Below are 17,201 nucleotides of genomic sequence, written 5' to 3' on the forward strand. Positions count from 1 at the left end.
GTCTTTAGGACATTTTCAGAGTCTGGGACCTTTCAAAGTGTGTCTTCTTATTAGACATACTACATGTCTTTCTCTCTTCTTACAAACCACGCGTGAAACACCGAGACTTTAGAGTAATACGGGTTTGTGCTGCAGTATTTTGTGCTGCAATGTGATTTTTGAGAGACAGGTGGCGCCGCTGAGTGGCTCAAATCTCCGATGCTAGAGGGGATGTTAGTGAAACTGCTTCGAGTAAAGTTTCCTAAGGATTATTTATTCTATACAATCTATATACATAAGACCCGAATTATACATATATAACAACATTGTTAACTGTATATACAAAAGTAACTAAAACACCTTTCACAGTGTAAAAAGTTGTGATCATACAATACTCCGATAAAGACGATATAAAAAGAAAGGTATGCTAACATTAAGCGTCACTGAACAATACAAGAATCAACTTGGTAGTTGTTTAGGTATTCTTTAACAGTAGTTCTTTAAAAATTGCATATATACAGGCTTTGTTTTATTACTGTCTAAAAACGCATCATATTATAAGGGTGTAGTTTCTGACTGGGCCGTAGGGGACGCTCGTGCACTACCTCTAGAACACGGTGTACAGACGATAACGCTTCTTATTTTGTACACGACAAACCAGAGACAATGTGCAACCGGCGCTGCCACAAAGACCGCTCCAAGACTGTACGCCACAGCTAGCCCCCAATTGTTGTCATAATCTATGAAAGCGTACAGCCACGTTTTTCCATTAACACCCGTACCACCAAACGCCCAGTATACCACAAGAAGCACAAGATATAGCGCTGTCCAAACCATGGGGTATACACAGTGTAGAACTCTTATAGGCACACCTGAGAAAATAAGTTCTACGAACAAGAAAGCCACGTTTAGGGCGTATTTGTTGACGTCGATGACAAAGTCGATGGTTCGTTGGTTGTGGTCTCGTACCACGGTCCAGTGTACCACGGTGACGAGCACGCTGGTACCAGCGGTGAGGTTATACAGGAGCCAGGCGAACTTCAGGTACCACGGTAGGGTGCGCCGCAGTAAAGAGGAATAGGACGAACCTGTGGTAAGACATGAAAATCATTCGTGAATACTGTGAATGCAGAAATGTTCGCGGTTGTTTTATGTTCGCGGTTTTCGTGGTGAACTCTTTACCGCGAAATTAAACCCACTGCGAAAAGCCGTTCCATTGTGTGACTGTAGCGCTACTATTGTTTCAAACGCGAACTTAAAACCACCGCGAACATTTCTGTGTTTACAGTAGTTTCATCAGTTTGGTAAAATCACTTACGGGAGAGAAAAGTTCTTTGTACGCAACTAATGCAAATGGTTCCGCTTGTATAAAGTCAGTCACGTTTGGGACCGCATTCTTCACACTGCAGCAGCGACACCTAGCAGGACCAATCAGTACTGTTCCGAGGAAGGTGGCAGCCGAAACGTCGGGCAGGTAATAACGTATTACATGTAGTTGTGTACTTTGTTATCCATACAAAAGTCATTTCACAAACACTGTGTGCTAAAGGGTCCGATAGTAAGGTAGCCTGATCATGGACAAATTTGTGGCTTCGGGGCCCCGCGCAATAGACCGATCCCAAAGCCACGCCCCCTGTTCTATTCAAGGCGAACACCCCCGTCAAACTATACGCTAGCGGACGTTGTAGTAGCTGCCAATGTGGTACAAGCTCCCTCCCCTTGAGCGCCCGAGCTAGTGTCTTCTTTCATTCGTTTGTGTCCTGAGCATACATGCAACCATTACAGTTAAAAACCTGTCTCAGATATACGTAATCTGCTTTATACAAGCCATGTCTGTCCTAGCCTGGAATCCATCCTATTTAGCTTCCGGCCGCTACCCTAGCTCCGCTGCGCTACCCAAGTTGGGTAGCGCAGCGGAGCTAGGGTAGCGGCCGGAAGCTAAATAGGATGGATTCCAGGCTAGGTATTTGGCCAGGCAGCGGAGCTTGGGTAGCGCAGCGGAGCTAGGGTAGCGGCCGGAAGCTAAATAGGATGGATTCCAGCTATGTCTGTCCTACCAGCGCTGTTTTTGACGGAGGTGTTTTAAATGGAACTGGGGGTTCTTAGGGGGTTCTATACGTTCGATCTGGTGTTCGACAGGATCGGTCTATTGGGACCTAAGCATAAGTGACAGTGGTCGTATACCTGGTAAGTTATAGAAGACCGTGACAGTCGCCGTGAGGACGAAGTAGGCTGCGATGAGTACCAGCGTGAGGTTGGGCAGGTACAGCAGGACCTTGTACCGCTGTCCCAGGCTCAGTCCGTGGTACACGCCGTCAAAACACGCCACCCCGGCTAGGTACACCGCCGCGAGAACGCGGTACGTCGCGAAGAACGCCGGGTGGCAGCTCCACTGGAAATGTACAGGTGTATAACATATGACATGATGAATGATTTTATTCGTAAGGAACTCTCGGGCAAACACCCCCGAATCACGTCCTTATTACATGGTTTATACATCATAATCTCATAAAACAATGACTTACAGTCCACTAATATTGAAGCGATGTAACTAATCTAAAACATAACGAAAAACAATTACGCAGTTAAAATCTATACTTTAGCCGCAGCCGTATTGCCAAGTGGAGGGAGGAATTACTGAGCCTCTTAGTACAGGCTTTAGGAACACTTTTTGCACTAGAGTGTCTGAGTCTGAGTCCGGTGGCTCCTGACCTCATGGGAGGCACTAAGTCGTGCAGGGGGTGGACATTAACAGTAACAGTATTGATGATATAGTAATGATGAATTTATGGAGCAGCAATTGTATAAGACACAACGTGTGGCAATGTTATTGCAACGTCTACTACTTAATAAATCCAGGAAAATTGATTACTGTATAAGAGACTTTACTGAGTATGAGATGTAACGTTAACTACACAACTTCTAAAGGTAGGAAGTAGTTCTGTATTCCTTATTTGAACTGTCGATTTGCTTTGCTTTGAACCCTCATCTGACCGATCAATATACAGAACCGGTAGCAGTGATCAAACAAAACGCCTTCCGAATAAACAACATTGATGTTTACCCCAAAAAAGTACTCGATAATTTTGGGGCGAAATTTTCTCACCATCAATGAAAGTGTGGTCACAATCGTCGTACAATTTGTCCTTGTCGCACGACTTTAGCACGACTGTGACAGAACCGACCGCCGACAAGGATCAACGACAACCTTTTCGCCACCGAAGACAGCCGAATGTTGTGCGACATGCTCACGACTGTCCTGCGAATTTGCCGAGTCGTAAACCTTTCGTACGACGAACGCGACCAACGTCTCACGTTAATCGTAGACCCTAGAAAGGGTTGCAGTCTTTAGACCGGGACGTTAAGCCATTTTACTTATCAAAAGAGCTGGGGGAATTTTCCCTGTACAATGAACTTGTAAATACTGTATATAGCGTCTGTCTTCTCTGTCACGACCAGTGGAAGAATAGCTCTTCCGTGAGCTGAACTAGTTTGAGATCATTATCACTATAAACGTAGAAGACGCACCTACTTGAGACTTGACGAAGGCGTAAGGATTGTGGAACTCCAGTCTTAAGTTGTCCAGTTTAAACTCAGAACGACAAGACCGCCCGTCGCACCTGCACCCCGCCATCTTCACTTCACCCGAAGTTGGACGCGCTCAAGGACTCGGGTCACGTGAGGTGCCACCGACCTGCCAGTACAGTACATGCTTTTGGCTCCACAACATGGACAAATATTTATGGGGGCGTACGTTTACTGGTTTATGTACTGGACTGACTCACAGAAGTTCAGGATTGCGAAATGGCAAATGCCGAACCAAGAGACAGACACTCCACTAGAGTTAAGTATTTGTGCTACATACACTTCAGGTTTGCTATGTTAGTTTAGCGATTACGGGGTCTTAAGATAGATACGACCTAAATATCAGCCCACATCAATCAGAGTCTATCTCTGGTGTCGTTACTAGTTCCAGTTCCGATGATATGGCTTCTTGCCGCTAGGACGTTATCTTGTCTGGGGCTAGGTCTAAACTGATGTCCTCGTTCAAGGTTCAAGGTTCAAGGTCTAGACGCTGTCTAGACGTCCCAGGTGAGACTGGTGGCTTACGATGCAACAATTAATCTTGTTAGCACAGATAACCAATGGGGTGAAAGACTCTAGAGTGTGGTTAATCTCATCAAACAGATAACCAATCCGGGGAGAGAGCACGGAGTGACATCACCATGACAACCAACGTGCATTTCTGCAACCAATCACGAGCCAGAATTCTGGCAATTGACCAATCACATTGCAGTAATTTTCCACTCGTCCACTTTAGTAGCCTTTCCCCAACCTGGAAAGGTTCACTCTCGATCAGCAACCAGCATGGCAAGATCGAACTCTCTTCTGCCCGAGACGAATCGCCTGCCGCCGGGCCCGGCTTAGTGCATCCGCCAGGGCTGGCCCCTTGTTCCTCTCCGTAAGCTTCGTCCATGTAGCACAAGGAGGTTATAACCTACTTGGTCGCACGGTCCTGCCAGCCGTAAGAGTCATGGATGAAAAGTTGCAGGAGCCAGTCCGTATGCCAGTGATATCTACTATGGCGTGATGCTTCAGCCTTTCCCACGACATCCGACAGTAAGTTTCAAGTACTTCTCGATACTGTACATATAGAATACAACACGGGGTATTCCGTATCACCCGAGGTACCAGCCCGACCGCGGGTCGGATCGCCCGACGGCCGTAGGCCGGAGGGCGATCCGACCCGCGGGAGGGCTGGGACCGAGGGTGATGCGGAATACAACGTGTTGTATTTTATTTATGTCATACCTTGGTCATACCCGTGGCACCCGCGAAAACATACATTTCAATGCGGAATGCGCCAGAAGTTGAGGGAGTTTTGTGTCCTCGAACAAGAAACTGTAGCAACATTGATTCCAATCTCCGAATCCGGTATTCGAATTTCCGACGGCCGCACAACCGGCGCGCCCGAAATGCGTTCGAAATATTCTATGGAAGCCTGTGTGATAACACTCCCGAACCCTATGTGATCCGGATAGTTATCACACGGTCCGGAACACCCGTATCAGGCCCAGGCATGACATAATGTGTGATAGCAGACTCTGCTTTAGCGTCTTTACGGTGTAAGCGTGTCAATGAAACTGTGTTGGTAGACTTTCATGATGTAGAATTACTTTCGTTAGCACAGATAGATAACCAATGGGGTCAAAGACTCTAGACTAAGATTGATCTCATCAGACAGATAACCAATCCGGGGAGAGGGTCCGGAATGACAATGTGCTGGAAGAACTCATTATGTCAAAGGTTCTGTGATTGCCTGAACACAACTCAAATTTTCATATGTAGGACAACTGTTCTTTGTTCTTCGGAAATTTATTATTTTTATGCGTTTGTGACCTGAGCATAATTTGAGCAGTAACTTTCGTATCGCACGATGTGGTTGGACCTTATTTTGTTGGTTGGAATTTTGGTCCATACTTTTATCTTTTTTATCAGAGATGCCCAGTTATGATTTTATGTCACATTCCCGTTTGCCATTGGACTAATCATAAGTCTTTTGTGTTTGTTGCAGCAATGGTGAAGAGGCACCATTGACATACATGTCTGGACGTGCATGAAGTGCAGCAAGTATCGGATACTTTGTGACACCATCAAGGTGAGCATTACTTCAACTTCAACTTATTGAACCCCCAGATAACCCCGCGAGGGGCAAAGTAGGGGGGGGAGGAGGTCCCAGGCTAAGGCGGGCAGGCCTCCAGCCTGGCGCGGAAAGACTCAACGGTGGGAGCCGTAACAACCGCGCCAGGCAGGGCGTTCCACTCGGGTATGGTGCGAGGGAAAAAAGAATATTTAAATGAGTCTGTTCGGGCGTAAAATGGTTGAAATTTGAGCGTGTGGCTTCCCCGGGTGCGACCCTGAGCTGGTTTCAGTAGACTATCTGTATTAATATTGATGTGGTTATTAACTAGCTTATAGAGAAAGGTGAGACGGGCGTTCCTCCTCCTTTCAGAGAGAAGGGTCCACTGCAGGTCATTGAGCATTTGTGTCACGCTGCTAGTCTGCCGGTAGTCTTTCAGAGTCACTCGGGCGGCCCTGCCCTGTGCCTATTGTTTCACAGCAGGCCCTGCTTAGCACTAGTTCATAATTGATAGGATTCATCATGAAAATGGATCTTTATTTGCCAATTGCACAAACCATACGTATGCCCACTGGCCCACAGTTGCATCTTGTGTTTGAAATTTTGGTCATGGACTTGAATTCTTGTCTGTTTATCAGAGGTGTCCAGTTCTTAAATTGTACGCCATATTCCCACTTGCCATTGGACATCCGTTGAGCCTTTTGTGTTAATGTTGCAGCTGATGTGTGCACACCCTGGCCCTGCTGCAAAACCTGAATGGATTGAACACAACAACCACAAAAAACGAAACTGATGACTGGATTGACACCTCTGTGAGTAGAATCTATAAAACTTACTCCAACCTGGCTGTGACGTAACATTTTTGAGTCAGGATTGCCGAGTCTGGCCAGTTTAGGTCACACTTTCGTGTTGCATTCATTGCAGTATCCTTAATTTCAACTTACTTCTGCATGACTTTAGTCACAGTTTTAACGCAGAACATGAAGCATGCCTTTGTAGTGTTTTGATTAGAACAACGCAAGAAGACGTTAGTCTGCCTGTCTTATCCTAATTCGTTCTGTAATTTGACTTTGTTTTAGCTAAAAGAAGCCAATATTCATGGTGGGACTGATTCTGGTGAGAGGTCATTGTCCAATGCCAAGTACGCCATCCAGGAAGACCGGTGCTCGTGTGTACGCCATACCAGAGGACCTGGAATTGCTAAGTGTTTGCATCATTATCATGGGAAGCAGTTCGAAGTGTAAAATGTTTCCACAGAATTTGGCTGGGACTAAAAAAAAAAGGCGTGATGGGAAGTTAATCATTTGTGATGTTGCATTTATAGCGTTAACTGAACGTACGGTTCCCTTTGTGTACCTGAGGCATTGTCGGCAGGGATGATCACAATCTTTTGGTTGATGGCAGGGTGCTTGACGTGTTTTGTTGACATCCTGAGTATTGTTGTTGGTAGGGTGTTGGGGCATTTTGTGAGTGGTGGCTACTTTTGCATACAGGGCTTTAGCCCGTTTCTGTAGTGTACCAGCACGGTGTGTGGTTGGTTCATTTTCTGTGGCTGTGTCGATGGCTGAGATTGTTTGCAGAGTGATTGTGAAGTTCACAGTTTCTGAGAACGGGGATTTTCCTGGTTCTGTTAGCTTATGATTGCTTGGATTCTTCTACCGTCTGTTGTCCTTTCTGTTTACGTGGTGGTCAGTGGGTCGTCGGGAACCTAGACCATTACGTAATTTGCCTTGTGTCGTATCTTGGAGTCCCGAACTAAGACAACGGCACAGGGCCAGAAAGGAAGTCAGGTGGTTGGAGAGCCCGAGGAGTTGTGAGCTTACAGAACCAGGAAAATCCCTGATCTCAGAAATTGTGTACTTTGCAGTTACTCCGTGAGCAATCCTGGCTGTCGACATAGTCACAGGAACTGAGGCTACCATGCATCGGGTTTGTGTACTGCAGAAATAGGCTGGAGCCCTGTGTGTAAAAGTAGCTATTGCTTTCGAAATGTCGTAACCCCCCATCCGCAATGTCACTCAGGGTGTCATCGAAATGTGCTCAACACCTTGCCATCCATCAAGAGATCGTGATTCTCTCTGCTGGCAATGCTTCAGGTAGACAGAGATGGTACATGTACATTTCTAGGTTGAACCTAGAACTGAAATGACAATCACAAATCAAATTAACTCCCTGTCACGCCCCCAGCAGTCTGAAGATGAAGTTCTTGTTAATGACCTTTTATAGAATGCAAAGTGTACACTTATACAACAACCATGTATACAATACATTTAATGTACTATGTTATATTTACTATCATGTTATGCTTAAGGGAACATTTCCAAAGCTTGCGGGAACGGAAAAAGCGCTATAACAGACAACAAAACACACAAAATGAAAAAAAAAACCTCTTGATTTTCTTGATATGCATTTTTCATTGTTTTTATGCATTTTTCATTGTTTTTTCAAACAGCCTTTTCGGGCCCAGCTTGGAAATGTGACCCGGTAACCCTGGGATTAAATATGTCTAGTTAAGCTTACTATGTGTTAGGTAGGGTCAACATGGATTTTCCTGGTTCTGTTAGCTTATGACTGCTTGGATTCTTCTACCATCTGTTGTCCTTTCTGTTTATGTGGTGGTCAGTGGGTCATCGGGAACCTAGACCATTACGTAATTTGCCTTGTGTCGTATCTTGGAGTCCCGAACCGAGACAACGACACAAGGCCAGAAAGGAAGGCAGGTGGTTGGAAGAGCCTTTTTTTCTCGTCTTTTCTGCATTTTTTTAATTTAGTAGATGTTGATAATGCCCAACTATGGTATAGAGGTAGTTTGCATTTCTAAGTCCTATTGAAGTTTTGGTTATTTGTATAAAGGCTTTGGCTTACGTTGGAACGCACACACATACACACAAACAATTACATACTAATGCACACACGCACACAACACAAACACACTAACAAACACTATCTGACTGATGCCTTAAGCTGCAAAATGACTTCAAAAAGAGTCCAAAATGTTCAAAGCTACCTCTGTACCCTGGATTGACATTATCAGCATAATAGCTTAGTTAGCATTTTTAGCTTACCATATTTTGCATTTTAGTTAGCATGTTTAGCGTAGCTTTTTTTTTAGCTTATTTAGCATTACTTGGTAATCTTACCATTTTTTTCTAAGCTTAGCATTTTTTAGTTTAAGTCACGAGCCACTTCTCTACAAGCAGAATTTCGGCGGCTTGGTGACGTAAAGAAAACGGGACAAAAAAGAAAGCCCGATAGAGACGCCTAAAACTGCGTCAAAAAACAGCCAGAGCCGAACCTCTGCTTGGAGAGTAACGAGCTACTGTCATACTGTTTTGCCAAGAAGATAATGTACTTTGTGTCTATACGACGTTACTGTACTCACCGGAAGTCATGTACTCTGCTCCGATGGCATCTGAATTCGTAGCCTTTGTACTTGCTACAAAATGATTTGCTTCCTGTTTTACATTCTTTGCAAAATGGTCTTTTGTACACACTCAACCCTGTCATCAAACACCTTGTACACTTTGCATTCCTCCGTTTTGTTAAGAACTGCTATCAAATAAACAGTTTGAAACCAGGTGTGCAGTTTATATTTCAGAACAGATTTTGAGGAAAATTGATGCTTTCTCCCCTCCCTCAAATCAGCATAAAAGGGATGTTCCCTCTCCCCACAACCAGACATAAAATGCATGGTCCCTCTCTCCCATCATCTAAAGTCTGTATGATATGGATGGTACCCTTTCCCCATGTGAAATGGATGGTCCCTTTAATTTCCTAGAACTACAACCCCCTTTGAAATAGATGGTATCTCCCTTTCAAGTCCCTCAGCCCCATGTAAAATGGATGCTCCGTCCCTTCCCAGATCCTTAAGACCGTTAACCCAATGTAAAATTATTGGTCCCTCCCTGCCCAGACCATGACTCCATGTGAAATGGACAATCCCTTCCTTCCAAGACTCTTAATCCAAATACAAAATTCTGAAATCGTTATGGTAGTGAGTCTAGTGACATTTTCTAACATTGTTTAGCACATTTGCGTAATAACTTCATACTTTGAGCATTTTAAAACCGCGAAAAATCGTGCCATACGATGATTCCCTTAGTTTCGCGAGCCTACAAAAAATCTGGTCACGATTTTCAGTAAGTTCTCACATCACAACAACGTCGTATCATGGACGTTGTTGTACATAGTGATAGTTTTGTTTGAACTAATTATGTATAGAAATAACTAAATAAAACTTTGAAAATCCGATTTTCGGGCCCCAATATTGCTTAGGGTTCCTTTAATGGAGGTTACAAAGATTCGTGTGCAGCAAATATGTATCTGTTCTGTTATTATGTATTATGTGATTGTGAACCCTGCAGCAATTCAGCACTGGCTGCCATTGCACGGGTAATTTCTGACCAATAAACCATTATCATTATTATTTAGAAAGGTTCGTGGAACGGAAACTCCGGCACATGGCTAACCCAATCAAACCCGACGACTCGGAACGGCACGTTGAAGCCGTCGATGGTCTCCATCTCCTCTGACGTCAGCGCGAAGTCGAACACCCGGATGTTCTGCTGGATCCTCGCCGGCGTGACGCTCTTCGGGATGACGATCGTGTCGCGCTGGACTCCCCACCGGAGGAGAACCTGCAAAGAATATTAAATGTCAAACACAGTCCAGTATAAAACAAAATCTGATAATTTTCAGGTCTCATCCTGAAGACCTACCTACATACCAAATATCAATACAATTCATCCAGGCCTTCTTGAGTTATGCTGCTAATCCACACACACACACAGACACACACAGACACACACAGACACACACACACACACACACACACACACACACACACACACACACACACACACACACACACACACACACACACACACACACACACACACACACACACACACACACACACACATACACATACACATACACATACACATACACATACACATACACATACACATACACATACACATACACATACACATACACATACACATACACATACACATACACATACACACACACACACATACACACACACAAACGCCACCCAACACATAACCTTCTTTGCGATGGTAAAGAATGGAAAGGTAGTCCCATAGCTTTGTTAGGCCGTAGAAGGGCTGTAGAAATGGAGTTGGTACCACCAAATGCACCAAAAGTTGTGGGAAAGATATAGACTTGCCTGAGCCACAGACTTGCCATATTTGTCTGCAATCGGCTTGAGTTTGGGGTCCTCCATGATGGAGGGGTCTCCGGGCTTGGCCCAGGGCCTGTCAGGGGAGCCCAGCGGGCTGTAGGCTGTGAACACCAAACCCTTCTCTTTGGCGAACTGTAGCAGCTGCTTCTGGTTCAGGTAAGGGTGGCACTCCACCTGGGAAAATGCGTTTGAAACGGTTAACGTTACATTATTAGAAGATGAGGTGTTGGTTTAACTGCTGACGGAAAATTAGTCTGGTAGTTGCCGTTAACGAAGTACAGACAATAACAATGTTGTTTTCATATTGTTGTTTTTAGATAATTTGTTTTTTTAAGCGCTAAGGAACACACCTGTAGAACAGCAGGTTTGATAAAAGCGACGTCGATCACAGCTTGGATCTGTTAACTGCTCTGGACATAACTTATGCACCTGTACCTGCACATGTTTAAGTTAACACACCTGTAGAACAGCAGGTTTGACCTTGGCGACGTCGATCACAGCCTGGATCTGTTTGCTGTTGAAGTTGGACAGGCCGATGTTCTTTAGCAGACCGGACTCAACACAGGCTTCCAGCGCCTGGAGTCAACGGAAAGCAATAGCAGGTAACGACATAGAGTGGGGGCTGTAGAGTGGAACTTGTTGCTACCAAGTATTTCAGAAGTATCTGTGGCTTAAAACCACGCTTACAGTGAGACATGCGAAGGTTAGATGTGACAGGTCGTTCAGTGTGCTGCTGCCGCGCCGAGTGCCTGCGAAGCTGGTGTGTCAACATCTTACGAAGAAGGGTGGTTATTCAAGAAATATCAGCCCAAAGATACAGATATTGTTACAGATACAGGGGTCCCTCTGTGTAAGTGAATAAAACCTTTCAGTCTGGTCTTACACAGGCTGTACTTGCTTTGCAAAACGGATGTTACCGCACCGTAACATCCAAAACGGATGTGTTGCGCCTTTAGGCGGTTTACAGGTCAAACCATCGAACAAACAAGCAAAAACAAAAAAACAAAAAAACAACAAACAAATAAACTAGCCCTCCATGTTTCTGCAAACGGATATGTTACGCTTTAAGGCGGTTTGCATGTCATGCAAAGATACAAACAAAAATAAACAGACCTTCCACGTCTCTGTAAAGTGGACGTCCTCCCACATCATTTTCCCCTCAGCGTCTGTCGGAAAGAATTCCGCGCCTCTCTTGAACGCCATCGGCCAGTGGATGAGGTAGAGGTCCAGGTAGTCTAGCCCAAGGCTTGTTAGGCTGCTCTCCACCGCTCCTCTGACGTCATCCGGGTGGTGGGAGGTGTTCCACAGCTTACTGGAAGACGACAGACGCGGTTGGTCGGTTCTTTTTATTTCGCTTTTGGACAGACATTTGAGACTATCTCTAAGTCACTACAAAGAAATTAGCGTTGATATAGTAATTAGTAAACTGGTTATACATAATCTATCGGCAGTGGCTCGCATACATATACATCATACATACACAATAAAATACACCTTTGTAGCCCGAGGACTAGATTTCAGAGTACTGTACACAACAAGGCTCGCAATCATACTTGCATTTGGAAACATACATATAAGATACAGTTCTACAAAGTGTTGGATGCTCGCATTTCGTTAAAGGCACCCAGAGCATTTTATGAGACTTGAAAACTGGAAATATTTCAGTTGCTGTAATATTTATGAAATTGACAATTAATGCCACTGTTAACCACATTTGCGTTCGGATTTCTTTTCAAAAGTGCGCAAAAACGGCACAAAAATCTACATGGTGATCTTTTAGTTTCACGCGCCTAGTGTAAATACTGTAGATACCATAGCCCCGCCCACCTCCGTCAAAACGTAGAAATGCAAAATTAAAACATACAAATGCAAATATTTGACGGACATGCAGTCACGCTCTCATTGGTCGAACCGCTAATTGTGATGGGCAGTCAGGATCAGTCTATTAGGGCTTGGATTTTTTATCAGTTCTCACCACACAACGACATCGCAGTTTTGCTCCTTTAATGTCGATATGTAATGGTATAGTGTTATTGAAACTTGCTACGTGTAGGAAAGTCTAGAAATTGGAGTTTTTAATTCAAGTTTCAAGCCTCATAAAATGCTCTGGATGCTTTGGAGCTCACCTGGTTATGAACATGTCTTCCCTCTTGACGACACCTTCGTCGAACTTGGTCTTCAGCCCCGCGCCGATCTCCGCCTCATTGCCGTACTTCAGTGCGCAGTCGACGTGTCTGTAGCCGGCATCGATGGCAGCCTTCACGGCTTCGGTTACCTGTGGAGGAAAAGGTACGTCGTTCCTTTCTTCGGTTATCTTCTTTGAAGAGGGTTAACAAAATGCCACTGCAATTCCAGAGCAAGCTGCTAGGGGGCTAGCCTCTACCAGGCTCCAGACGTGGCTGGAAAGAGATAGAGAGATAGAGGAGTTGGCAAACTGTATCTATCGCCTGGCAAACTGTATCTATCGCCTGGCAAACTCTTATATTTGACCTATTTCTACTCTTTCCAGATAGCCATCTGCTGTCACGATGTCGAGATCAAAGGATGCCCAGGAAAAAAGATATTCAAACCAACAGTTCTGCTGCAGTGCCCAGCGAAGCCGCCAGGGAGGGACCACCCCAAGACCTACCACCTGCATACTAAATACATTTTTACGCCAACCTTCATCAACAAATCTAAATTTACTTCCGAAAATGATTTCATAAGGTTGGTAGAATATTGGAGTTTTTACTATGTACCATAGTCAGTATAGTGTTACCAAGGAGGTTTTAGTGTTACATAGGATATTGTGGAGTTTTCTTTTTCACAATCAGTAATGTCTCTCCCTACCTATATTTCGATGCCTAACAGACATCTACCTCAGAGCTTCTGACTGGAGTATTGCTTCTCGCCGCTTTCAGCAAGCAGGCGAGAGACATTACGGGTTGTTTCCGAAAATAATTTCATCAGTATTCCAGTCAGAAGCTCTGAAGAAGGTGTCTGATAGACATCGAAACGTTAGCAGTTGAGAACAATACCTGGTTGTGTACAAAGAACCTCCTATATCCTATTACGGGTTGTGTAAAAGAAAACTCCAATATTCTCAATCCATTTCTAGTTTACCTGGTTCGGTTTAGCCTGCGATGTGCCGAGCCCGAGAACAGGCATCTTCTGGCCCGACGGAAGCTCCACGGTCGGCGCCGACATCTTGGTCGTACTTTGCCCGAGGCGTTCGGCGGTGGGCGGTAGGCTCTACCAGCCTCTGCGGGTCGCTGGGAAAACAGTAGAAATTGGCCAAATAGAGTCAACTTTATGAAGGGAGTCGGCTCTGCAGAGAGGGTCCAATCTGCAATCCTAGGCCTACGAATGTAACCCTCCATGGCCAAAGTCCCCCGGCAAATGTTCTCTCTATAGCAGACGCGGTTAGTCTGGTAGTGACTAGGTGGGCGGGGCGACGGTCTGCTGCGCTGGCAAATGTGTAGCCGAAAAGTGGAGGACTATCATCGGTGGCCTATATAATCTTACTGGGGCAAAGGGCCTTAGTAAAGTAAAGTAAAGTAAAGTAAAGAGGACGACGTTGGGCTGAGGACGAAGCGCAACACTTTGTCGTTAGCTGGTAGTGTAATGCGGCTTCGCTACAGCAGCTAGAGCTCGCGTGTTTAGCCAAGCACACCGGGTCACCCCTACTCTTCTCGATAAGTTTTTTTACGTGCGGAGATTTGACGCCATAAACTCCCTCATACATTGGCCATATAAAATCAGGGTATTACCTAGAGAGAAGGAATAGCCATGATAAACAATAGACACATGTACAGCTATTGCGGAAGCCATAAGCGATGCAATCTAAGTTACTGTAGCGGCATGATTTTACCCTGTGCAGAGTGGACAGCGGTGTTCTTGTGTTTTGGTTCCGTGAAACCGGTACACGTGTGCAGGTAGGTTGTAGTTGGGTGGCCACGTAAAGCTGTATTGCACTACCAAGATCCAATATTATACCTGTATCAATATCTCTACAGGAAGAGGTGTAGGACATAGGATCTTAGACCACATAGTGAGTAGGACATCTGTGTCTGATTAGTGATCAATAAAGGCAGGAGCCCACGTGCTCCTACATGCATTCTTGATCAGACCATCAGAGTGTGTGCATCTATACTTTCCTACAGAGGTATATGGTAGAAGCCGGTTGACAAAAAGGTATAGAACTGACTCACGGTGTATAGTAGACAGCTCTGCCCGTGTTGTGGTGTAGGTGTGACCAACCGGGCGACCCGACTAGCAGGTTTCACACTTCCGCACTCGTGATGTAAAACTCCCGTCATTCAGCGCGCTTTGCAACTAGACCAACAGGTGGATTGGCACTGATATTTATTCAAAAGATATTAAAACAACTGATAACCGTGACAAGTTATGGAAAATCAGTATAGGAAAAACTTCAATGAAACTTTTAGACACTGCGTATTCAGAACCCTGATGACCGCCCTGCGTTCCTGGCTCAGTGACCACACATACTTCACTCTACCTTTAAGTTAGTAACTGTAAAAGAAAAACTATTCGGAGACTGAAATAAACACGTGGCCTTTGAAGATTTGTATGATTACACAAGTGGAATTCAGCCTCCTACAATAACCAGAAATGAATCAGGGGACATGTTTTGAACTGCCCTGTCTAAAACATTTCGGATAACTTTACGCTCAAGCTCAAACCTAGACACAATATCAATGCTCAGAAAGAAGCTACTAAACTACTTACAGAGCAATGGAGGACATGTAAGGTATCTTTTAACTGCTGAACCGGGGACCGAGATTTATTCAGAAACGGTTTAATTTATTATTAAATCAAAGACAGCACACACGAACACAGTTTTGATGATCCAGGTCTGTGATGATGGCAATAAGTTTTCTGCAACTTATGATCCACTGCTCACCGAGTCACGTGTCTCATCTGCACAACGTGACGTCATCCCAGCGGTGAATTGCTCATTCCTTGACAAAGACTGGTGTTGTACAGTCGAAAATTTGGGTAAGTCCATTTTTGTGTTGGCAATTAACAGTTAAAACTTGCTTCATAATTACTTCTACCATTACAGATGAACTTACAAGCTAAGTTTTAAAAGTGCCTTATTTCGTATCTATATGTGAAGGGTTATTGTGTTTTCGTAGATTTTATCAGGGTTACCTAAAAACAGGTCACACTTTAGACCTGAGATGTATTTGCCTGGGTAAAACAATTAAACTGAAACTGAAACTGCTCTGCGCTCCTGGCCACCCCTCCGGAACCTCCGCAATGGACTCGCCCTAAGCGGAAGTGAAACTCGCTAGAAGGAAGTTCCGCTGTCAGGACGGGCGAACAAAGATGGAACATTTCACAAAACTGGCGGCATTTCCGAACGTCTTGTCTTTATCTGAGATCTTGGGAAGTGCCGGGCATAAAGGATGCACCCAGGAAACACTCAGGTAAACTTGTGTTATCTTGGTTTTGGTTGTAGACGTTGCAATCAAAGATAGATGATATGGCGCATCTGAAAATGAAATCATTCGATTTCGAGGCGGAAATATATATTCCAACATATCTCGATCACGTCAACATATCGCAAGGTGTTGGTACCCTTTTTATGGATGCCTCGAAGCATCTGGCTAAAGCCGTGAGCTCCAGCTTTACAAAATCTCAGACCACACTGTTTCTGTTGCATGTCGAGGTCCATGTGCATGCCAGAAATAGCCATACCCTGCAATTCCAAAGCCATTCTCCCGAGGGCACTGTTGTACTCTTCACCAACTTACCTTGGAAGAAACTTTGTTGACGTCACAAAAAGTACAGAGCCTTTTGCACGGTCAACTAAGGACATTATATAGTCCTTGTCCTTGGGTCAACTATACAAAAAGTAGAAGTATAGAATAAACCTTGAATTTCTACCCACCATTGAATAAAGGCTAACACTGTGCAATATCATGTTACAATCAGATTGTAATTGTGAATCTCAGTATCTTTTCTGATAACAAAGAAATCTTTCTATCTATAACTATTTTTTATAACTCGAAATCTGCTGTACTTTTAAAAGCAAAGAAATGTGACTAACACATAACATATGAGACATCATATCTATCTCTAGCATTGCAGAACAAAGTCACATTCATTTCCACATCTTTAAAAGGGAACCTTTTGTTCCTTGAGAAAAAGGTAGCACTATCACAGGATTCATTTTCATAATGACTTATTTTCCCACCTGCTTCATTGTTCTCCTATACAATTCTGAGAAACAAGAGATCATATTGGATTGGCCTATCAACCATGTGCCAATGAACTTGATCATTTCCAAGTGCCTTTCATTGAAAAGAAAGATTTGAATTTCTACCCAATCAATCAAACCCTTGTATTTCCTCCTTTTCTATCACC

General features: G+C 44.3%; 2 protein-coding genes and 1 long non-coding RNA gene across 3 annotated transcripts; 1 reads left to right on the top strand and 2 right to left on the bottom strand.

Moving 5' to 3' along the window:
* Positions 1-494: 494 nt before the first annotated feature.
* On the bottom strand, positions 495-3,619 carry LOC136443556 (protein rolling stone-like). Its single transcript, XM_066440840.1, has 3 exons — positions 3,512-3,619; positions 2,164-2,371; positions 495-1,067 (listed from the first exon to the last, which is right to left on the bottom strand). Exons 1-3 carry the CDS (start codon positions 3,611-3,613, stop codon positions 535-537), a joined length of 843 nt encoding a protein of 280 aa, XP_066296937.1. The 5' UTR covers positions 3,614-3,619; the 3' UTR covers positions 495-534.
* Positions 3,620-3,943: 324 nt separating this feature from the next.
* LOC136443347 (uncharacterized) lies at positions 3,944-6,711 on the top strand. The gene is made up of 4 exons (XR_010757130.1): positions 3,944-4,599; positions 5,555-5,638; positions 6,339-6,432; positions 6,700-6,711. It is a non-coding gene; the product is annotated as an uncharacterized lncRNA (long non-coding RNA).
* Positions 6,712-9,866: 3,155 nt separating this feature from the next.
* On the bottom strand, positions 9,867-15,056 carry LOC136443346 (aldo-keto reductase family 1 member B1-like). The gene is made up of 7 exons (XM_066440548.1): positions 15,020-15,056; positions 13,932-14,080; positions 12,956-13,104; positions 11,943-12,141; positions 11,289-11,405; positions 10,815-11,003; positions 9,867-10,257 (listed from the first exon to the last, which is right to left on the bottom strand). The coding sequence occupies exons 2-7, from the start codon at positions 14,013-14,015 to the stop codon at positions 10,048-10,050; spliced, it is 948 nt and encodes a 315-aa protein (XP_066296645.1). The 5' UTR covers positions 14,016-14,080; positions 15,020-15,056; the 3' UTR covers positions 9,867-10,047.
* Between the last annotated feature and the right edge of the window lie 2,145 nt (positions 15,057-17,201).

This window comes from Branchiostoma lanceolatum, chromosome 10, assembly GCF_035083965.1.
Source record: "Branchiostoma lanceolatum isolate klBraLanc5 chromosome 10, klBraLanc5.hap2, whole genome shotgun sequence".
NCBI lineage: Eukaryota > Metazoa > Chordata > Leptocardii > Amphioxiformes > Branchiostomatidae > Branchiostoma > Branchiostoma lanceolatum.

Excerpts from the sequence above, each read along its gene's own strand:
- LOC136443556 (XM_066440840.1), bottom strand. The coding sequence starts at position 3,613 with ATGGCGGGGTGCAGGTGCGACGGGCGGTCTTGTCGTTCTGAGTTTAAA. Across the intron at positions 2,372-3,511 it reads ACGCCTTCGTCAAGTCTCAA|TGGAGCTGCCACCCGGCGTT; the intron begins GTAGGTGCGTCT and ends GTACATTTCCAG. Across the intron at positions 1,068-2,163 it reads GGTCTTCTATAACTTACCAG|GTTCGTCCTATTCCTCTTTA; the intron begins GTATACGACCAC and ends GTCTTACCACAG.
- LOC136443346 (XM_066440548.1), bottom strand. The coding sequence starts at position 14,015 with ATGTCGGCGCCGACCGTGGAGCTTCCGTCGGGCCAGAAGATGCCTGTT. Across the intron at positions 13,105-13,931 it reads CGCAGGCTAAACCGAACCAG|GTAACCGAAGCCGTGAAGGC; the intron begins GTAAACTAGAAA and ends TTTCCTCCACAG. Across the intron at positions 11,004-11,288 it reads TCAAACCTGCTGTTCTACAG|GTGGAGTGCCACCCTTACCT; the intron begins GTGTGTTAACTT and ends GCATTTTCCCAG.